This window comes from Mandrillus leucophaeus, unplaced genomic scaffold (assembly GCF_000951045.1).
Source record: "Mandrillus leucophaeus isolate KB7577 unplaced genomic scaffold, Mleu.le_1.0 Scaffold130, whole genome shotgun sequence".
NCBI lineage: Eukaryota > Metazoa > Chordata > Mammalia > Primates > Cercopithecidae > Mandrillus > Mandrillus leucophaeus.
Window position 1 is genome coordinate 3,660,974 of NW_012101255.1, and position 24,793 is coordinate 3,685,766.

Genomic DNA, 24,793 nt, shown 5'->3' on the forward strand with positions numbered 1-24,793 from the left:
TCAGGCAGGCGGTATGGCTGCAACATAAAATTCAAGGCAAGCAGTGAAAAGAGATGAGCTGGACTAATGACTAAATCATTAAGCTCCTTTGGAAGTACTCAGACTCATGATGAGGATCCACTAAAGGGACAAGAAGGCTAACAAGTCTACTGTATTCATTCCCGAGTTGTGGTTTCATCTTCAAAAACAGATATTCAGTAACAGTATTTCCCTAATTTTCAAAGTGTACCATCTCCCATCCCTGCCTGTAAAGGAAAGTTATAACAACAACAAAAAAGTATTCTAGTTTCTAACTATCAGACTGTACTGAGTCCACAAATTACAAAGCATAATAGTGCAGTAGACCTTGGGATCAATAGAATTAGTTTACTTTTAATTTCTTAACAGCAAGAAATCAATGAAACATTACAATAACATTTAATTTTAACTGAAGCAATCTCTAATTATTATAGTTTAGTTCTGGATAAAACAGTTAAATGTAAACTATCATAAACAACTCCGAGGAGCAGGAAATCTACTACTTTGACTTCAAACTCTAATCTATTCCCATTTAAAGGCAAGTGAGAGTCTATATTTGGAACTAACATAAAGTAGTAATGATACCTATCATTTACACAGTGCTATACATTTTCAAATTCCCTTATATTTATTATTTTATTCTTCTCATAAGTTTATTACGGAGGTATCATTTCTTCCATGCAATCAAAATTGCAGAGAAAATTCATGCACAGCGTGACAGGGCGGTTTTTCTTGCTGAACAGACAAATTATCTAAGACCAAGCAACATGAAATAATAGCCCATGTCCTATTCTGGGAGATACATGCAAGACACTATATGACACTCAGCTCTGAGGAAGTCCAGTAACAGTTACATCAAGGTTTATTTTACATAGGCCTCAATGTGGCTCCTTAGCCAATGCCAATCCCAAAACAGACTTTAAAAAACCATACACCTAGAGCAGCACTGGTGATACATGGTGAGGGAGGTGGGTAAACCTCATTTTACTATCTGAAATGCTAGCTTAACACATGTCAGAGAGAAAAAACTTTATACAGGGGCAGATTTAACTTATTACAAAAGACAAACCTCAATGACAATGTAGATACAGGTATAGATGTAGGTTTGAGATTAATACTGGAAGGGTAAAGGCATAAAACTAAAGGCTGAAGTTAAGTTTTCATTCCTACATGAGATCAAGTAAGATTCCACTGTTAAACCACAGTTCAAGATGTCCAACAAATGCCTGAAAATTCTTAGAACCAGTAAAAGTTATTTCTATTCTATGCATCCAGTTTATTTTCAATCTTACTGGATTTTAAATTTTAAATGTTTTCTGAAATAAGGGAGGATTTAAGTTAGCTAACTAAACAAATAGGAAACAAAAAATGAAAAAAGAAAACTATACCTTTATATCGAAATTACAATCAAGTCTTCTAATTAGCACGATGAAAGCGCCAGATGAATTGTCTTTTACTGGTGGAGGCACTATGGGTTCACAGGCATTCTCTGGTTTTGAGTTAATCAAAAAACCCTGAAAAAGAATTGGTAAAAATTATCTATCTGTTTCAGTCAATAAATCAATCAACCTACTTCTACAAATACCTTTTCAATTTGTCATGTTTTGCATTATGCTAGATGTATTATTGGGCATCTACAATTGCTCACAATCACAGAACTTCTAAAGCAGCATTTGCTTTCATAAAGCATTTAGTTTTCTAAAATAAGTTCTATCTTTTGTATTGAAGTTAAAAAATAATAATAATAAGCAAACGCATGCATAAGCCAATCACCCCAAAGACAACCACTGGTATATTTTCTAACAATATTTGACATTTTCAAACCAAGCAAAGATGTCTTAAAAATTAACTTTCTTTCATGTTAGCAGACAATGAAATGCACATAATAAATACATTTACAGAAATTTATTCTGCAGAAATGCTAGCCTGAGTATGTAAGGTGTATGTGGAAAGACAGTTATTGGTACATTATTATTATTATTATTATTATTATTATTATTATTATTTGAGATGGAGTCTTCGCTCTGTCGCCCAGGCTGGAGTGCAGTGGCGCGATCTCGGCTCACTGCAAGCTCCGCCTCCCGAGTTCACGCCATTCTCCTGCCTCAGTCTCCAAAGTAGCTGGGACTACAGGCGCTCGCCACCACCCCCTTCTAATTTTTTTGTATTTTTAGTAGAGACAGGGTTTCACTGTGTTAGCCAGGATGGTCTCGATCTCCTGACCTCGTGCTCCACCCTCAGCCTCCCAAAGTGCTGGGATTACACGTGTGAGCCACCACACCCAGCCTCGTACATTATTTTTAATAGCAAAAACTGGAAATCACATATATCCAAAAGACAGCTATTTAAACAATTATAGTATATTTATACAATAGGTAAATAATGCAGCCATTTAAAAAAATGAGGAAGACCTGTACACACTAAACTGAAAAGACGTTCACAAGATAACCATGAATTTAAAAAGTAAACAGCAAGTTGCTTTCAGGAATGCAGGATGGTTTGACATAAGAAAATGTAGTAACAGGTCGGTCGCGGTGACTCACACTTGCAATCCCGGCACTTTGGGGGGCCGAGGCAGATGGATCACCTGAAGTCAGGAGTTCAAGACCAGCCTGGAAAACATGGCAAAACCCCGTCTCTACTAAAAATACAAAAATTAGCCGAGCATGGTGGCACATGCCTGTAGTCCCAGCTACTTGGGAGGCTGAGGCAGGAGAATGGCTTGAATCCAGGAGATGGAGGCTGCAGTGAGTCAAGATTGTGCCACTGCACTCCAGCCTGGGCGATAGAGCGAAACCCCATCTCGCAAAAAAAAAAAAAAAATCTGGTAACAGATTAAAACAGAAAAATCAAATGACTATCTTAACATATGTAAAAAGTGAATAAACACATAAAAAGATGATCAAATTCATTGATTTCATTTATAAAGGAAGGAGGCAATTAAAGCTATGAGACAATGCCTTAACAACAGTTCTGTATGGTCCCTGAACTGGTCACACTAATCATCTATTCCACAGGATTTGGCAATTTCTCCTCCGTGAAATTATATCGCTCAGCTTGTGATATGGAAAGTGTTTGTACATAACTTGGGTATAAAATGTATCACTCTTTCATTTGCTCATGTAATAGCTCCTCTTCTTAATCCCATAAAGCACCTTTTTTGCAAGGAAGTACAACTGTGGTCATCCTTCCAATGATGAATATTTGCTTTATTCTTGTTAAATGTGCACCCTGCTCTGATTGCCTTTCTGCAAACACTTTTTGCTTCAATGCCAAATAATATAGTTTAGGAAATCTTTTTCAACACAGTTATTATAGCAATTAAACACAAGCCATATAGGTTGGCTTCCAGTTCCAAAATGGTGATGCAGAAGCAAGCTGGTTTGACTCCCCTACACAGAAAAAGGAAAACAAATATACAGCAATGAGATTATGGCCAGAAATAAGTCAGAACTCAAATATAAGGAGAGATCATTCCCAGGGCCACAGAGAAGTAAAAAAATCTCCCAGCAGACAGAGAATTAGACTTGCACATCCACGATGCCCCTCCCCCCATTTTGCCAGCACCAACTGCAAGGAAAATTTCCCCTCAACTCACTGTTTCAACTTACTGTAAAAGTAAGACCAAGGTGGAACCAAATTGCCCACTATCTTGGGTTCCCTAGGAGGAGATGTGTCCCTTCCTTAACCCACAGAAAGCATCACAAGTACCTAAAGGGAGAAATATCCATGAGGTAGATAGAGACTAAGAGGGGAAGCAGGACTACAATCCCTAGCCCTATAAAGGACAGCCCTCCTTTGTAACTCTACCAAAGGAGATGCCAAATCACAGTAGCTATTCAGTAGCACCATACAGTAGGTTTGTCCCACAGGTCCACTGGGCATAAACCTCCACAGCCAGCCTTCCCACACTGCCGAGATATCCCCATTGGGACTTGCCCCTTTGGGAAGGGCAACACTTTGATAATTTACTAGAGCCAAGGTGAACCTAAATTTAAGGCACTACCTAAAGCCAAAAAGGAGGCAGTAACCTAGCAGTAAATAACCTCTAACCAAACACATCCAACAGAAACCAAAACAAGCCAGACAGAGAAGAACAGAATAAATAACTAATCTTTCAATGCAAAGACACAGATATACATCCACAAGAAACAACAGCAAGCAGGGAACCATGATGCCCAAATGGACAAAGCAAGAAACCAATAAGCAACCCTAACAAGATGACAATATGTGAACTTTTTAAGCAAGAATTCAAAATAGCAGTTTTAAGGAAACTCAGTGATCTCCAAGATAACACAGAAAAGAAATTCAGAAATTTATCAGAAAATTTTAACCAAAAAATTGAAATAATTCTGTTTAAACCAAACAAATTTTGGAACTAAGAAATATATCTGCTGACCTGAAAAATTCATTAGAGGCACTCAACATCAGAATGGATCAAGGAGAAGAATCAGCAAAGTCAAAGACAGCCTATTTTTAAATACACAGAAGAGAAAAAAGAAAAGAGTGAAAAGCAATAAAGATCTCCTACAAGATAAAGAAAATTACCTCAAAAGACCAACTCTAAGAATTATAGGTGTTCAAGACGGAGCTGAGCAAAAGCAAGGTACAGAAAGCTTATTCAAAAATAAAAAATAAAAACTTTACAAAACTTGAGAAAGATATAAATAACCAGCAACAGGAAGGTGAGAGAACAAACAGATTTGACCCAAATAAGACTACCCCAAGACATACACTAATCAAACTCTCAAAGGTCAAGGACAAAGAGAGGATCCTAAATGCGGCAAGAAAAAAGAAGGAAACAACATACAAAGGAGTTTCAATTCATGTGGCAACAGACTTTTCATTGAAAAACAATACAAGCCAGGAGGAAGTGGAATAACTAGAGAAAGAGAGAGACAGAGAAAGAAAGGAAAGGACAGAAAGGGAAAGGAGAGGGAAGGAGAAGGGAGGGGAAAAAGGGGAGGGGAGGAGAGGAGCAGAGAGGATCATAATGAAGAGGAGCAAAAAGCAAAAAGTGCAGGGAGGGAGGGAGGGAGGAAGGAAGGGAGGAAGAAAGGAAACCTATCATCCAAGAATAACCAAATCCAGTAAAGTTATCCTTCAAATATAAGAAACAAAGTTTTTCCCAGATAAACAAAAGCTGAGAGAGTTTACCACCACCAGGCCTGTCTTACAAGAAATGCTAAGGAAAATTATTCAGTCTGAAAGAAAAAAGACTAACGTGCTAAAATAATTAGAAAAAAAAAACAGTTGAAGGTCTAAAACCCACTGGTAAAATTAAGTACATAGACAAAACCAGAATACTCATACCATAATTGTGGTGTGCAATCCACTCATAACTCCAGTTATGTCCAGAAGACAAATCTATTTAAAACAATTATTTAAAAGAAAGAAAACAAACAAAAAAAATTATAGCTACAGCAACATAGTAAGAGATAGGTAATATAAAAATATGTGAACTGAGACAACTAAAAGCCAAAATGTGAGGGATAGACTTAAAGTGTAGAATTTTTTTTTTCATTCTCATTTGTTTCTATTCTTTTCTATGTGACTTAAAATGTCACCCTTTAAATAACTTGTTATAAGATGGCTTTGTAAGCCTTATAGTACTGACAATGCAAAAACCTGTAACAGATTCACTAAAAATAAAAAGCAATTAATTAAAAAGCACTATCAGAGAAAATCACTTAACCACAAAGGAAGACAGTAAGAAAGGAAGAGAAAAATTACAATACAAAAAACAATCAACAAAACGGAAGTAAAAGTCTTAACTCATCAATAACACCAAATGTAAACGGAATCCATTCTACAATTAAAAGGCACAAAATGGCTGGATGGACAAAGAAACAAGACCCAATACTACGCTGCTTACAAAAAAACCACTTCACCTATAAACATACACATAGTCCAAAAGGGAGGGGTGAAAAATGAAATTCCAGTAGTAGTTACACTTATATCAAATAAAACAGACTACAAATCGTCAAACAGTATAAAAAGAGACAAGGAAGATCAATATATAAGATACAAGGGTCAATTCTGCAAGATGATATAACAATTATAACTATTTATGCAACCAATATGAGGCAGCCAAGCATATGCAGCAAACATAAACAGATCCAAAGGGAGAGAGAGACTACAATACAATAATAGTAGGAAACTTTAGCACACCACTTTCGGAAATGTACAGATCACCCAGACAGAAAATCAACGAAGAATCAATAACCTAAAGGTCCTGACATTAACAGAACATCTCACCCAACGGTTACAGAAAAGACATTATTCTTATCAGCACATGGAACATTTTCAGAATATACCTTATCTTAGGCCACAGAGCAAATCTGAAAAATTCAAAAAGTAGCAATCATACCACTATCTTTTCTGGCCACAATAGACTACAATAACAAGAAGAACCTTGGAAACTTCGCAAATGTATGGCAACTAAACAAAATGTTCCTGAATAACCAATGGGTGAATAAAGAAATTAAGAAAAGAAATTTAAAATTTCCTGAAACAAATGAAAATGAAACTACCACATACCAAAATATATGGATACAGCAAAAGCAGTACTAAGAGGGAAGTTTATAGTAATAAACGTGTCAGAGGTGTCTGAACCAGAGCAACTCCATCTTGAATAGGAGCTGGGCAAAAAATGAGACAGAGACCTACTAAGCTGCACTCCCAGATGGTTAAAGCATTCTAAGTCACAGAATGAGACAAGAGGTCAGAAGAAGACACAGGTCATAAAGACCTTGCTCATAAAATAGGTTACAGTAAAGAAGTCAGCTAAAATCCACCAAAACCAAGATGGTGACGAGAGTGACCTCTGGTCTTCCTCACTGCTACGCTCCCACCAGTGCCATGACACTTTACAAATGCCATGGCAACTTCAAGAAGTTACCTATATGTTCTAAAAAGGGGAGGCATAAATAATCCACCCCTTGTTTAGCATATCACCAAGAAATAATCATAAAAATGGGCAACCAGCAGCCCTCCAGGCTGTTCTGTCTATGGAGTAGTCATTCTTTTATTCCTTTACTTTCTTAATCAACTTGCTTTCACTTTGCACTGCAGACTCATCCTGAATTCTTTCTTGTATGAGATCCAAGGACCCTCTCTTGGGGTCTGGATCAGGATCCCTTTCCTGTAACACCACGAGTGCGATGACAGCTTACAGATGTCATGACAACATCAGGAAATTACCCTATATGGTCTAAAAAGGGAAGACAGAAACAATCCCACCCCTTGTTTAGCATATTATCAAGAAATAATCATATAAATGGCCAACCAGGAACCCTCCGGGCTGCTCTGTCTATGGAGTAGCCATTCTTTTATTCCATCACTTTCCTAATAAACTTGCTTTCACTTTACTCTATGGACTCACCCTGAATTCTTTCTTGCACGAGATCCAAGAACCCTCTCTTGGGGTCTAGATCGGGACCCCTTTCCTGTAACAAATGCTTATATCAAAAAAGCATAAAGATTTCAAATAAACCACCTAACAATGAACCTCAAGGAACTAGAAAAACAACACCAAATGAAACCCAAAATTAGTAGACAGAAAGAAAGATCATCTATTCCAATTTTTTGGTATACAAAAAAATGGGAAGATTGGAAGCAGATTGCTTGAGTTCATTAGCTTGAGACCACCTGGACAACACGGTGAAACCCTATCTCTACAAAAAATATAAAAATTAGCTGGCTGTGGTGGTGCATGTCTGTAGTCCCAACTACTCGGGAGGCTAAAGTGGGAGGACTGCTTCAGCCCAGGAGTGGAAGGCTGCAGTGAGCCGAGATCACACCATTGCACTTCATCTTGGGAAACAGAGTGAGATCCTCTCTCTCAAAAAAACCAAACAGGAGGGTATAGGGCTGATCAATGAATAAGACAGCTTTTGAGGTTATATCTTAAATGTTCCTGCTTTTACTACTAATGTTGATGATTATTACAACAAACATAATGTCTGTTTTTTATATATATATATAAATATCTAGAAAGAAGTTTCATGAATGTGTTGAAAGGGTTAGCTCCTTTGTACAGGCTCCAGTCTACTGCAACCATTGATAAGTACCACTTCTGCAGACAGCCAGAAAAGACACTTTTATCTTATGGAGATGCTTGTTTTTATTTATTTTTTTTTATTTCTTAGATCACATAGGTTAAGGAGAAATATACTCCAAATGCCTAGTTTTTCTTCTCTTGGTTTTGGAATTTGGGTTGTTCCATCTAAATACAATATATCTTATTAAACATCCACTATACCTTTCTTTATATCATCAGAATAACCTGATTGCAAATAAAATTTCATTTACATATAAATTAATAAATATCTTCTTCCAAAGTTTACTACTTCAAATTAATCTGCAGACATAAAGAGTTTGCTAGTGACCTTGCCGTTAAAAGAAAAAAGGAGGGAGGATGGCAACAAATCAGTGTCCAGAATAAAGCTAGGAAATAAGATCAATAATTTCTTTTTTATTTGAATTGATATGGAGAGATTTAAGCAAAGGGAAATCATAAAAGATGCAGCTGACATTCTTTTTGTCTTTATCAAATTTAGTTCTTAATAACAATAGCATAACTGCAAACATTTAATGACTGTAACCTTCAGTTATATTTTACTTAACACAGTACCGATTTATTAGGATTTTGATTTTATGATATTCCAGCTCTACGAAGAAAAGATCATCTGGTGTGTGCCTCTCATTTGGTACACACAGATACTGTGTGTTCACTCAATGGATATAATACCTTGACATTTCAGAAAACAAAATGAATGTGCGCTCTGGAGGACAATGCCTTTTAATTGATATGTTACTGTCTTTGTGTGTTTGCATTGCTATAAAGGAATACCTGAGTCTGGGTAATTTGTAAAGAGGTTTATTTGGCTCATAGTTCTGCAGGCTATACAAGAAAACACACACACACGCACACACACAAAAGGCATGGCACCAGCATCTGTTTCTGATGGCCTGCTTCCACTCATGCAAGGTGGAAGGTGAAGGGGAGCCTGTGTGAGAAGAGATCACATGATGAGAGAGGAGAAGAGAAGTGCCAGACTCTTGAAAAACTAGCTCGCACAGGAACTAAGACTAAGAATTCATTCACTGTGGCAGAAGTCACCAAGCCATTCATGAGGGATCCACTTCCCTGACCCAAACATCCTCCCACTGGGCCTTACCTCCAACACTAGGGATCAGATTTCGACATAAGGATCAAATATCCAAACAATGGTAGTTAAATTCACACTAATACTACAATCACATCATCATTCTAAAAAAAAAAAAAAAAAAAAAATTCCAATCAAACATTGCCATTCTAGCTACATGCAACAAAATAGTTTCTCTAAAAACAAGAATTTTAAGTGGATTGTGCTTACACCAGCAATGCATGTCCTCTACAATTGCCACATAATCAGTACAACCCAGTAAAGAAGATTTATGCATAATTCATATTCTATAGTATTTGACAAATCCTGTAAAAACATAAAGAGGTTAAATGTAATAACTACAGAATTCTTAACAAAATCGTTGACAGCAAGAGTTCAGAAACAAATAGAAAAGGTAAATCCATGAAAACCAAACAGGCATCAGAAAAATTCTCCTTTAGTATTATAAACAAACGTAGGCCGGGTGCGGTGGCTCACACCTGTAATCCCAGTACTTTGGGAGGCCAAGGCAGGCAGATCACCTGAGGTCAGGAGTTCGAGACCATCCGAGCCAATATGGTGAAACCCTGTCTCTACTAAAAATACAAAAATCAGCCAGGTGTGGTGGCACATGCCTGTAATCCCAGCTATGCAGGAAGCTGAGGCACAACAATTGCCTGAACCCAGGAGGCATAGGTTGCAGTGAGTTAAGATTGCACCACTGCACTCCAGCCTGGGTGACAAAGCGAGGCTCCATCTTAAAAAAAAAAAAAAAAAAAAAAAGGAATCAAGACTAAGAGGAATTCTTTGGTAATGAGACAAAAAACATGCTGTTTTCCAAAACATAACAAACACAACCACAACAAAGACCCTCACTCATTCATCACTTACTACAGCACTTGCCATTTGTAATTTGTCATTATAATTCAGTTTATAGTTCAACACAACCTGGTTAATTAAAGTTGATACAATTTGCTTATCAATCTGATTAAAGGGATCATAATGATGGAAATGGTCAGATCCTAACTAGAGGAATTATTTCAGTACTCAGAATTCAAAGAGAATGGCAACTGGCAAGAAGGGATAGTGCAGGTAAACAAAAGTAGGGAGAACAATTATAATGTCTTAATAAGGGTACTGTTATTGCCATTAGTTATTCTGTTAATTTCAAAGGTGATGATTATTCATTCACTTGTTTCATGAAACAGGGAATATATCAAATGTAAAATATAATGAACTATTTTATTACTTATCACTTACAGAAGAAGGGAGATATTACTGAATTCATCAAAGTGGCTGGACATTCTTTTATACCAGCAGTATATAAAAATACCTGGTTTCATATCCTTGTCAGTTGTGGATATTGTTAGACTCATATTTTTACTAATTTGATAAGTGTGAATTGGCATCTAGATATAATGTATATAAGCAGACATATTTAAAAGATGTTCACTAAAAAAGAAAGTAAAAAACTGGCATCTACCAGCAAATGAATGAAAAAATAAATTGTGGCATATCCATAAAACGTAGTATGCAACAGTTAAAATGAATTAGGAATATGTAATAACAAAAATTTCAAATACAGTGTTAGATGAAAAAGCAAGTTTTAAAACCAGAGCAAAGAAAATTTAAATGGAAGCACAACGTTTATAGATGTATATATGGCAGAAAAAATATATATATATATGTATGTTTTGTAACATAAATGGGAAAGATATACATAAGTTTCAGGATAATGATCATCTATAAGGAGCGAGGTAAGGGAACAGAATATGGTAGGATAAAAAGGATGTTTCAGTAGTATCTGTAATATTTTATTTCTTCTTTCAAAAATACTAACCTCTAGGTAGCAGATATACAGGATGCTCTGTTATTCTTATACTCTAGTCTATGCCTGAAATATTTCAATTTTTAAAAAGTGAAAGCAATCTAAATGTCCAGTGACACAAGGGATTGGTTACATTATGGTGTAATTCAAGTACTATAATAAATTGCATAATTTTGAATGATGATATGAATGTATAGATTTTTATATGGAAAGATATCCATGATATTGGATATGCCATCCAACATACTGCCAATTTTTTAAGTTGCAAAATAGCACATATAAGTGCATAAAATGAAAGCGTGAATGTGTCTACACAAGTTCACACAGTTGTACCCAAACGTCTGCCACTATCTTTAATTGTAGAATTATGTATGATTTTCATATTCTTTTTAAACTTTATTGATATTTAATATTTTATATATTTATGGGGTGCATGTCATAATTTGTTTCATGCATAAAACGTGTAATGATCAAGTCAGGATACTTGAGGAATCTATTACCTTGAGTATTTATCATTTATATGTGTTGAGAACATTTCAAGTTCTCTCTTCTAGCTACTTTAAAATATACTTAATGCATTATTGCTAACTATAGTCACCCTACTCTGTTATGGAACATTAGAACTTACACCTTCTATCTAACTGTATGTTTGTATCCACTGACCAATCTCTCTTCATCTCCCCCTCTCAACCACACCCTTTTCTCACCCTCTAGTATCTATCGATCTACTCTCAATCTCCATAAGATCAAATTTTCAGCTTCTACAAATGAGTGAGAACATTGGATATTTGTTCTTTCTCTGCCTGTATAATTCCACTTAACATAATAATCTCTAGTTCCATTCATGTTGCGACAAATAACATGATTTCATTCATTTTTACAGTCAAATAGTATTACATTCCACGTACATACTTTTTAAAATTCATTAATATATTCATGGACAGTAGGCTGATTCCACATCTTGGCTATTGTGAATAGTGATATAGTAAACATGCAAGTGCAGGTATCCCTTGGATACACTTCTTTTCCTTTGGATAAATAGCCAGTGGTGGGACTGCTGGATCCTATGGTAGTGCTATATTTAGTTCTCCCCCATCCTCTTTTCAGTTTTTTTTTTTTTTTTTTGAAATCACCATACCATTTTCCATAGTAGTTGTACTAATTTACATTCCCACCAACAGTGTATGAGTTCCCTCTTCTCTGAATCCTTGCCAAAATCTGTAATTTTTTTGTCATTTTAATAATAGCCATCCTAATTGGATTAAGATGCTATCTCGCTGTGGTTTTTACATTTCCCTGATGATTAGTGATATTAAACATTTTTTTCATATGCCCGTTGGCCATTTGTACATCTTCTTTTGAGAAATATCTGTTTAGATCATTGGCCCTTTTTAAAATCAGTCTGTGTTTTTACTGTTGAGATGTTCAAATTCCTTATATATTCTGGATATTAGTCCCTTGTCAGATGGATAGTTTGCAAATACCTTCTCCCATTCAACAGGTTGTCTCTTCACTCTGTTGATTCCTTTGCTGTGCAAAAGCTTTTTAGTTCAATATAGTCTCATTTGTCTATTTTTCTTTTTGTTGTCTGTGCTTTTGTGATCTTAGCTGTAAAATCTTTGCCTAGATCAATGCCCTGAAGTGTTTTCCATATGTTTTCTTCCAGTAGTTTTATAGCTTTGAGGCTTTAATTCTTTAATCCATCTTGAGTTGATTTTTGTATATGGTCAGAGACAAGGGTTCAGTTTCATTCTTCTGTATATGGATATCCAATTTTCCCAGCATTCTTTATTGAAGAGACTGTCCTTTCCCCAACGTATGTTCTTGGCACCTTTGTCAAAAATCATTTGGCTATAAATATGTGAATTTACTTCTGGATCCTCTACTCTGTAGCGTTGGTCTCTGTCTGTTTTTATATCAATACCATACTGTTTTGGTTCTTATAGCCTTGTTACATATATGTGTGTGTATGTAATATGTATATATGTGTGTGTATATATGTATACATACTATATACACACACACACACACACACACACACACTTTTTAGATGGAGTCTCTCTCTGTTGCCCAGGCTGGGGTGCAGTGGCATGATCTCAGTTCACTGCAACCTGCATCTCCCGGGTTCAAGTGATTCTCCTGCCTCAGCCTCCCGAGTAGCTGGGACTACAGGTGCCCACCACCATGCCCAGCTAATTTTCATATTTTTAGTAGAGACGGAGTTTCACCATGTTGGCCAGGTTGGTCTTGAACTCCTGACCTCAAATGCTCCACCCACCTCAGGCTCCCCAAGTGCTGGGATTACAGGTGTGAGCCACCACACCCGTTTGCCTTGTAATATATTTCGATGTCAGGTAGTGTGATGTCTCCAGCTTTGTTCTTTTTGTTCAGGATTTCTTTGGCTATTTGAGGTCGTTGCTGGTTCCATATAAATTTTAGGATCGTTTTTTCTATTTCTGTGAAAAATGACATTGATATTTTGATAGAAATTTCATTGAATCTGTAGACTACTTCGGGCAGTATGGCCGTTTTAATTATACCAATTCTTCTACTCCATGAGCCATATTCTTTTTCATATCTATATCATCTTAATTTTAATGGTGAGCATATATCACTCTTTTAATGAGAAAAATATTTTTTCATGAGCAGAATAAAAAATTAGTCTTTTGCCATATTGAACTGAGAAAGCCAGTAAGAAAATCTAATAAAAACTACTTAGTGAACAAAAAAGATGCCCAGTAATGCAATGAGAAAATGAAGGGAGTATGGCGATTTATGAAATAAAGAACCTGAGTCTCCTTTGACTTCCTCTATGTGTGTGTGTGTCTTTACCTCCCCTCTTCTCTAAGTGATAACTTGCCATGACAAAATAATTATTTTCTAAATCAAATGAAATGCTATATTCCTGCTTGATTTAATAAATGAATAAGCAACCATGACTTTTTGAAATTAAGAGGAAAGGGTTTATTTTAGAAGCTCAAAATTCACTACAAAAGTATTCTTTTTATATCATCTAACTACGTGCATTTGAAAATGTCCTTAGACCTTAGAATTCTTATTTCATGTATAACCAGATAGTTTTACTCTTTATTTTGACAATGCTATTTCTTTTTTTTTTTTTTTTTTTTTGAGACGGAGTCTCGCTCTGCCACCCAGGCTGGAGTGCAGTGGCCGGATCTCAGCTCACTGCAAGCTCCGCCTCCCGGGTTCACGCCATTCTCCTGCCTCAGCCTCCGGAGTAGCTGGGACTTAGTTATCCTTTGAAAAAGGAACTCTGACCTTTGTTTTAGTTTACAAACTGAGGGTGATACTGTAACATAAGGGTGAGGAAATTCAGCACATTGAGCCTTAACCAGGGCTTTCTTCACATCACAAAACCGTGTAAGTGGTCTGAGAGGAAAAATATACTAAGTGGCACTGAGCTTCTTTCCTGCAAAGAAAGCAGGCAAAGGAAGTAGCACAAATAAACCATCCAACCAACCACAGTTCTTTGCAATGTTTGCATTTTCCTTCACCAGGGGAAAAAAACTCTCTTCTAATCTCAAGACTTTATATTAAACGAAATCATTTCCTGTAATAAGAATTTTGAAATTAACCGGTAAATTACTTTCAAAGAACAAGCCTAGTTTGTGGAAAATTAACTGGTGATGATATAGGGCACTAATTTAATGAATAATGATGAGAGGAAATAAATTATATATGATATAAGAAAAACCACTTATTTGCAACTTTGTTCTGGATAGTAGGAACAGTATAGTCTAGGACAAATCTGCATCCCATGATCGTCATCTCCTCTGTCTTCTTCTTCTTCAACATGAAGAATATACCCTGAATACCAGGTTACAAAACACAGTATATGTGGATCATGGTAAATCTAGCCCAAGAGTTGTGTTGCTGAAAACGAGATTTGCCATTAATAATTATACTCAGGTAATCTGACACTTGGCTTACTGATCAAAGCTTCCTTATCAGAGATAAATCTTGTTTTCAATTTTTTAACAATCATTATCTCCTCCACCTATCAAGGCACTTCCTAAAAATATAGAAACAAGAAAACTGGAGAAGCTTGATCCTCCTGAGACTAGCCCTCAACGTGTAACTAAATTATTCCAATTATACTGATAATAAAAAGTATAGCAAGAGACCTTGCTTGCTAGCATTACACATCTACATGTAAAGTCTTGACTATTGTCTTGTTCTATTTTGTGTTTCTATAACAGGACACCTGAGGCAGGTTATTTATAAAGGAAGGAGTTTTATTTAACCCATGGTTGTGCAGGCTGTTTAAGCAGCATGGCACTGGCACCTGCTCAGCTTCTGGTTAGGGCTGCATCAAAACATGATGGAGAAGGCCAAAGGAGAAGTGGGCATATGTGAAGAGGGACCAAACCTAAGGGGTGTCCTGGCTTTATAACAATCCACTCTTGAGGGAACTAATCCATTTTGTTAGAACTAATTCCAACTAGCCAGAGAGAGAACAGCATCAAGCCGTTTCATGAGGGATCTGCCCCCATGACCCAAACACCTCCCACTAGGCCCCATCTCCCAACACCCCCACACTGTAGATCAAATTTCAACATGTGATTTGGTGGGGATGAAAAAACCATATCCAAACCATAATAACTACTCAATAATGATTCTTTAATACTTGGTTATCCATTTGAAAAAAGTAAAAATAGAGTTGTATGCTACATTATACAATAATAATTATTGGCCTCCTAAGCATAGAGTGGGGGAAGGGGTGAGGGGAAAGGTAATCTTTACCAATTTTTTGAGGACATAGGAAAGTATATTTATACTGCTAAGAAACATTATTTATCTCTTCAAAGACAAAACATGTTTTCCAAAAAGAACAGTTGTGTCGTTCTGAATTTTGCCCAAACATATAAATACACTGTTCAAATGAACTGTAAACTAATTACTAATGGTACTCAAGGTTACAAGGTCTAAAAAGGTTGTATGGAAAAGGTAACTTCCTAAACAGCCAATTAAAATATAAAACTACAAACACAGCACTTACCTAGATAAAAAAATAAAATCTTTCTTTTAAAACTTCTGTAACACTGATGTGCCATATTTTAATCCATGCAAAGATTCACATTTTTGCATTAAAGCTCAAATAGCTCAAAATTCCTTGGCTTTGTCATTTTCTTATACCTGAATAGTATTTTTTAAAATACAGGAGAGGACAGAAAAAGGCTTTAAATACAATTAACCTAATATTGGGGCATATATAAACAGAATGCAAATACAGAATTTCAACTGATATGTTATACTATAAATATCTGATGTCTTATAAATGATTCTGATGGAATCCAGGGATGTTATAAAAGCTACAAAATACAGAACATAAATTAGACCTACAAAAACTATCTCACCTAAACTCTCCGGGCAGAGTTTAAAAGTAAGATACTTTGGGCCGGGCACGGTGGCTCACGCCTGTAATCCCAGCACTTTGGGAGGCCAAGGCAGGTGGATCATGAAGTCAGGAGATTGAGACCATCCTGGCTAACATGGTGAAACTCCACCTCTACTAAAAATACAAAAAAATTAGCCGGGCGTGGTGGCAGGCGCCTGTAGTCCCAGCTACTTGGGAGGCTGAGGCAGGAGAATGGCGTGAACCCAGGAGGCTGGAGCTTGCAGTGAGCCAAGATCGCACCACTGCACTCCAGCCTGGGTGACAGAGCGAGACTCTGTCTCAAAAAAAAAAAAAGTAAGATATTTTGGCCAGGTGCAGTAGCTCATGCCTATAATCCCATCACTGGAGGCCGAAGCAGGAGGATTGCTTGAAGCCAGGGGTTCGCAACCAGCCTGGGAAACATAGGAAGATTCCATTTCTAAAAATATTTAAAAATTAGCACAGGGGCACACTACTATAGTCCTAGCTACACAGGAGCCTGAGGTGGGAGGATTGCTTGAGCCCAGCAGTTGGTGGTTTCAGTGAGCTATGATCATGCCACTGCACTCCAGCCTGGGCAACAGGGCAAGACTCCGTCTCAAAAAAAAAAAAAAAAGTATTTTTCAGCTAAGTCTCTTAATATATTTTTAAATTAACTTAGTTGTATTTTTAATGTATTTAATTAATTGGTTTTACAGACATTACACTATAGTGAGCTACCTCACTTCATTATTATCAAGTCTTTGTAAACAAATGCAAATCTTTGCATGGCTGGTATTTTGAATTCTGATTCTGGGCAATGGCAAAACCAGTCATGCAACTATAAAAGCTACCCATAATAATCCAATAATTTTGTTGGAATATTTCACTTCTCTTCTTGCCTATGTCACAGTGCAAAAAGCAGACAAATATCTAACACCATTTTTTTTTTTTGGCCAGGCAGTGAATAAGCAAATTTGTCAACATATCTTTTAAATGTAAACCAAATTTATAGTAACTTATTAATTGAGGAGCACCAATAAGATTATGCTTATCAAGAATTAATAGAGCTCTTTAAAATAAGCTTATTCAGCAGAAAGGCTCTTCGGTGAGAAGGAACAGTCTGACTCCTTATGGTAGAATGAAAGAAAGGTTGCCAGATCATCATTAACAATCAGAGAAATGCAAATTAAAACAAGATAACACTTTTGCCCATCAGATTGGCAAGAGTTAAAAAGACTGATAATATCTAGTGTTGGCAAGACTATAGGGAGATACGTATTCTCCTACAATGTTAATGGGAATAAATTAGCACAGCCTTTGCAAAGATAATTTGGCAGTTATCTATGAAACTTTCAGATGTATGTACCCATTGATTTCATCAATTCTACTTCCAGACCTCTATCCTAGAGAAATAACAACTTTGGAAAGAGGAAATTACTAATAAACTATGATCATTCACATTACAGAATACCATGCAGTGCTTAACAGGAACATACTAGAGTTATAGATGCCGCTGTGGAAAGAGCTCTAAAACAGAAAAGGTAGGGGAATCACACTGCAGAGTAATTATTTATTTATTGTCATTTTTTTGAGACAAGGTCTTACTCTGTCGCCCAGGCTGGAGTGCAATGGCACGATCTCGGCTCACTGCAACCTCACCTTCCTGGGTTCAAGTGATTCTCCCACCTCAGCCTCCAAGTAGTTGGGACCACAGACTTGCGCCCACCATGCCCAGCTACTTTTTGGTAGAGACAGGGTTTCACCATGTTGCTCAGGCTGGTTTCTTGACCTCAAGTGATCTACCCACCTTGGCCTCCCAAAGTGCTGGGACTGCAGGTGTGAGCCACTGCAGCCAGCCCAGCCTTGCAGGGTAATTACTGCAGTAGACATCTGTCAATCGTGGTGCTCCACATTTTCTGAAGCCACTATGCATTCCACCTTCCCAAAGTAGGCTAAAACAACAAAAATAACAACAACAACAACAACAACAACAACCTATACTGTGTTTCCCAGCCTTCCTCATAGCTAGGTATTTCACCAAAATAGGTAGCAAGTAACTATGTGGCCAAAAGTCTATCAATCAGAAAAATCCAAGTGTTGGATTTGGAAGCAGACACGTAAGGAAACAGTCTGAAAAAGGGTATCTCTTTGATTAGCTTGGGTGGTAGAAGAGGCTGAATGTTGTGAGGTAAAACCACAAAGGCTTCCTGATGAGAGAAAAAACAATGTGGTTTGAGGGTTCATTAGCTGCACCACTCATCTACAAAACCAGTCCTACAAGGTCGTTCTGCGTTTTATTCCTGAAACAGTTTAGAAACTGCCTGTCCAGGCTAAAATGATACTCTGAATATCTTTATCTCTTTATAAACCCCTTTCTGGGTAAAACTAGCTAGAGCAGATTTCATTGTAAGAATTAAGAAACTTTTCATGTATACAAATGATAACCATTTATGAAGTATATGTGTCCATAAACTGATGAACGAAAAAGCATTACATGTTCAGAAAAGGATCTGAAGGCCCGTAAAATCACTGATAATATTTAACCCTGAAGAGGGAAGTGTGACTGCTACATATAGGTAAGGAAAGAATAAAAGAAGGTGTTTACTTTTCCTTATGTGTATTTCTTTTTGGTTGAAATATTTTTATGAGAAATAGTCATAAAATGCTATGAATTTTTAAAATAATTTAAAAGCTGAACATCCCTCCCAGAGGTGCCTACCATCCTAATTAAGAATAACAGGTTTCCCCGTCTCTACTAAAAAATACAAAAAAAACAGCCAGGTGTGTTGGCGGGCGCCTGTAGTCCCAGCTACTCGGGAGGCTGAGGCAGGAGAATGGTGTGAACCCGAGAGGTGGAGCTTGCAGTGAGCTGAGATCCAGCCACTGCACTCCAGCCTGGGTGACAGAGCGAGACTCCGTCTCAAAAAAAAAATAAAAAATAAAAAATAATAGGTTTATGGTATCTTACTAAGAAATTCTGGCTAGGCACGGTGGCTCATGCCTGAAATCCCAGTACTTTGGGAGGCTGAAGTGGGCAGATAGCTTCAAGAGTTCAAGACCAGCCTGGGCAACATGGCAAAACCCCATCTCTACAAAAAAACACAAAAACCTGCCGGGCATGGTACTGCACACTTAGTCTCAGCCACTTGGGAGGTTGAGGTGGGAGGATCATTTGAGCTCAGAAGGTGAACATTGCAGTGAGCCAAGATTGTGCTACTGCACTCCAGCCTGGACAACAGTGTGAAAACCTACCTTAAAAAAAAAAAAAAAAAAAGAGGAATTTTAAGAAAATCAGAATAAACTGAAAGCATTCTATGGTACATATCTATACAACTTCATGTATTTATATAACAAAAAACTAATATCTTGAAATGAGAAAGGACTTTCTAACCACCAGAGGTAGAGGAAAAAGACAATAATTTTTAACTAAACAAAACTTTTGAAACTTTAAAAAAAATTAAAAGATAAAGGAAAAACTGAGGAAGGGATAATCTGAAGCATATATGGCAAACAATAAATTGATACTTCCAATATATAAAGAACTCTTACAAAGCACAAGGACACTTTAATTTCAAATTGGGCAAAGAGCATTAATAGTCCATTCTCTCTCTCTCTCTCAGATTGGGCAAAAGCATTAATAGTCCATTTTCTCTCTCTCTCTCTCTCTCTGTCTGTCTGTCTCTCTCTCTCTCTCTCTCTCACACACACACACACACACACGCAGCAAAAAATATGTTTACGTTCACTAGATTTTTTAAAATCAAATTAGCAAAAGTTCGATAATATCTAGTATTTAAGAGGGTATGGGGAAAAGGACAGTCTCAGACGTTACTGATGGAATTCTAAATTGTTCTAAACTTTTTGGAGGAAGAACTGAAAATATAGAACAAAATTTTAAATATTCATGTCATAAAGCAATTCTACATTTGGAAATGTATCCTATGGAGATAAATGGATGAATACACAAAGAAAAACATTCATTGTAGCACTGTAATAGTAAAAACTAGACAACCTAAATATCCACTACGAAAAACTAAAGCAATGTTCAAAATCCATACTATTTCATGATATTGCAAAACTATGCAGCCGTTACAATTAATACTGTAAATCCTTACATATCAGCATGAAAAACATGATCATAACATACAGTTAAAAGAAAAAGGTAGGTAACCAAATAGCATGTTTCTATTAGTGTTAAATATAGATTCACTGTATATGAAAGCATTTACACATATATGTAAATGTGTGTGTGTATATATATATGTACACACACACACACATCTACAAACACACCCATAGCACATATCCTAAAAAAACAGGTCTGAAATGTAATATACCAAAATGTCAACCACAGCTAGTTCAGAATAATACAATCCTAGGTGATTTTCACTTTCTTTCTGATACCTTTTGAATAATCTGACCCTTTACAAATGACTATGTATAGGTTTTATAATAATAGTAAGAAATTATTTCATTATTTAAATAATAAACAATAAAAATCACCTTATTAAATACCTTGTGTCTTTACAATGTATTACCAATTGTCTTACCTTTAAACCTTCAGCTGGAAGTCTATAACCAAATCTTGCAGGGAGGTCATCAAATGTCTGAGATGCATTTTCAAAGTTATACTAAAAATAAAATTTTAAATATTCAAGTTAAGACTAATTTATACATAACATTAAAAACAAAGATTTATTAAATTATATATAATTATTATTTTGACAATTCTGATTACTATCACAGCTTATCAAAATAAAACTGAATTTGTAAATGTACATCCACTAAAATAGAAGGAATATATACAATTTACAACATATACAAATGCTTAAATTGGATTCTGATTTCAAATGTTATTGTTGAGCAGCAACACTAATTCAGCCTACTGTTTTCTGAGTTGTTCCCATAGACAATTTCCTAGCAAGGAATTTTCCAGATAGATCATCTTCCAGGAGGAGTATTCCATTTTATTTTCTCTATATTATAAAGGTCTGATTTACTGGAAGAAATTTATGGCATTTCTGGCTCTAGCTATGAAAAATGACTTTCTTTTTGGAAAGAAGCAGCATCATATCATATTTTTAAGGCATGTCAATTTTGTATAAGCTGAACATTTTTATCCAGGGTTGAACACTGAAGAGACCAAATTCAATGAAATGCATATATGGAAAAAGCTGGAGGTATTCAAACTCTTCAACAACTTTCCCCCTTCCACACAGATATAGATTCCAATGCTACAATATTTATTAGTCCTTTACTGAAAAAAAACAAAAGTTCTTTGTGCTTTCAGAAGAGAACAGTAATGACAATAGTTGTGAGATGAGTTTGCTTCATCATTTAATAATGTTCAATTTGCTATACAGAGAGCAAGAGAAACAAGGGATATGGATGAAACTCAGCATAGATAGTAAACAAGTAACTTTTGAAACACAAGTGAAAATTACGTACTAGAAATTAAGGTAGGTGTTCATAACCTGTAGGACATAAATACAAAAAAAAGAACACATTTGTTTTGCATATAGATACAAAGGATGGTTTGAAGATAGATAAAAAGGAAGAAAGCAGGAGTGTTATATATAGATAAGAAAAGATGGAAGGATCAAGTAAACTTTAAGTATTCACAAAGTATGGATTAGGTCACACATCCAGACTGATAGCTAAGTTATCCCTGAATCAAACACCCATTGGTTAACGCTATCCTAGCCTCTTATGTCGTCTGCCAGAGGCATGCAGATAAGCAACTCCACAGTTTAACAGCCAATTATAGCTGTGACCAGTTGCCTTGCATCTCTCCGGCAGAGCAAGCAAATGTTGGATCTAGACACCTTCCATCTGTCAAGTCCCCTTGGCTCACCATCAACTCAGGTCCTGGTAACCGTACCACACTGTCAGCAGGAAAAGTTGATGCAGCATACAGGAAGACTGGACAAACTACAACAGGTGACCCAGGATTCAGGTAGTGTGGTTTTTGCATCCCACTGGAACCCTATCTTGAGTGTCTTAGCATGTCCATCTTGTACCTTTGCCTCTCACTGTATGCTTGTAATTAGCTCAGGAAACTGTGTGATTCAAGCATCTAAATGCAGTCACTAAACCTATTCATTCTGTTATTGCTGGGATAATCATTCTAGTAGTGTACTTGGAGGCCACCAAGCATATGTGGTAATTGCTTCAGCGTGATTTCCCATTGCAACAATAATTCATATTTGCAGAGTACTCCATAGTTTACAAAATACTTTAGAGTTACAAAATGCTTTGAAACCCATTATCACAATCTATCATTTAATCTCTTAATTAAAACATGTTTAATTGATTTAATTCACCTATGATCAGGTTAATGTTGAACCTGAGAAAAACATTTAATTCCTCCTAGCCAAGTATGCCATTGTAAAATAAAGTAACTTATCTAGATCAATGGAAATAGACCAAGGACAAATACAAATGTGTGTAAGCAGTATTTTTTAATGTACTTTTGAAATTAGGAAATCGAGAATCTACAAACTATATACTAAAGTATTTTTTATCTCTTCCTATTACTTAAGAGTTTCACTATTACGGCTAAAATTATAGAAATAAAATACCTAGCTTGAACTACAGTACTTGTAACACTGAGATGTGGATTAAGTTTTGTTACTGAGTGAAACCCTTTTTGAAACTGCTTTGTCTTTCCTTAACAGCAAAATAAGAATTGTCTCATATGGCCTCTTAAAATCATATTGTTTAAAACAAAAAATGTTCCTATAGTGATCAAGACTAACAAAGGTACTTTCCGTTTTTGGTATAAGGAGGGAGGGGAGTAATGCTCATAAAATTAAAGCATGTTCACTGTTTAAAAATCTGAAGTAGTAGGCTGGGTGCGGTGGCTCATGCCTGTAATCCTAGCACTTTGGGAGGCTGAGTTGGGCAGATCAACTGAGGTCAGGAGTTCAAGACCAGCCAGGCCAACACGTTGAAACCCCATCTCTACTAAAAATACAAAAATTAGCCAGGCCCGATGGCAAATGCCTGTAATTCCAGTTACTTGCAAGGCTGAGGCAGGAGAATCGCTTGAACCCAGGAGATAGAGGTTGCAGGGAGCCGACATTGCACCACTGCACTCCAGCTTGGGCAACACAGCAAGACTCCATCTCAAAAAAAAAAAAAAATCTGAAGTAGAAAATAGTTACTCCTCACGAGAATCCCATTCTTAGTGATTACCACGTAACAGTTTGAGTACACTTATTTTGAAAAGGTCTTTTCCTTAACCAATTATTTTTCTTGACAGCTTCCTTAACAAAAGGTTTAATTTAATTTAGAAAGTAATAAATATCTAACAATTATTAGCATTCATTATGTACCGACATCATGCTAAGCACTTTACAGGTAATAATTTATTTAATCCTAACAACAACTCTACAAAGTAGGCCACTATTACTATCATCCTCATTTTACAGACTGACAACAGCGTGTTGAAAATAAGCTCTGGTAAATTAGAAGAACCAGGATTCTAACTGAGGCAGTCTGGCCCCAGATCCCAGCCCTTAACCTACTACTCTATACTGTCCTTCACAAACTCTCACTTTTACAAAAAGTTAACCATGACTTAAGAAATGCTAAGTAATCTGCCCAAGGTCATGCAAATACAGAGCGGTAGATCTGGATTTCAACTCTGATTATAAATCCATTTCTGGAGCTCTGGACTACGGTGCTATATAATCCAATCCATTCACACCACCACCCATTGGGTGTTTCTTTGCTACACAGCACACTGGCCCTCATAATCACCACCCAGCAACCAATTCTCTCTGACAAATCCAGACAAAAGAATCAAAAGGCAGATTGGGCATCAAGCAACATGGGTTGTTTGACTCTCATATAAGATGGATAATACTTCTCAGTAAGATCTTGGGCACAATTCAAAACTAGCATGTCACTTGTGGACTATGAGTCTCAGAATATACAGCACTGATGTAGTTATCTCTAAGTGCAATTCTAAAATTTCATGTTTCTAGTATAAACCTACTAGTATTACGTTTCTTTTTGAGTAAAAGAAAAATGATAAGAGATAAAAACAGTAATCTAAAAGTACTAAGGAACAGATGCCATTAAAAGAAAATGTGATGTAAAAAATCTCTGAGAAAGCTTTTAATTACTTCAAACCTGTATTGAATTCCTACTGTGTAACCGACACCAGGCACCAGGAATAAAGTTTAGTAAGACACAGTCCTGCCTTCCAAGTACTCATGGCCTAGAGGTCTGTCTGACTAGTCATCTAGTCATGCTATAGCAGCATCTCCATAGCCTGTTAGAACTCAACTAGTTGGACAAACACTGTTGTCTGTGAATTCAAAGTCACATGGGAAAATTCAACTGCAAAAAAAAAAAAAAAAAAAAAAAAAAACCAAAAACCAAAGGCATCTGGCATTACAAATAGCATAA

At 36.4% G+C, this 24,793-nt stretch overlaps 1 protein-coding gene across 2 annotated transcripts in view; it reads right to left on the minus strand.

Annotated features, from left to right (window-relative positions):
* The window catches only part of RNF13 (ring finger protein 13), a 162,036-nt gene that overhangs the window by 100,973 nt on the left and 36,270 nt on the right, over nt 1–24,793 (minus strand). For both annotated transcript variants that reach the window (XM_011972770.1, XM_011972771.1), the window contains 2 exons: nt 20,926–21,006; nt 1,407–1,532 (listed from right to left, as the gene is read on the minus strand). In XM_011972770.1, coding sequence (XP_011828160.1) covers nt 1,407–1,532; nt 20,926–21,006 — 207 coding nt within the window. The remainder of the gene's footprint in view (nt 1–1,406; nt 1,533–20,925; nt 21,007–24,793) is intronic.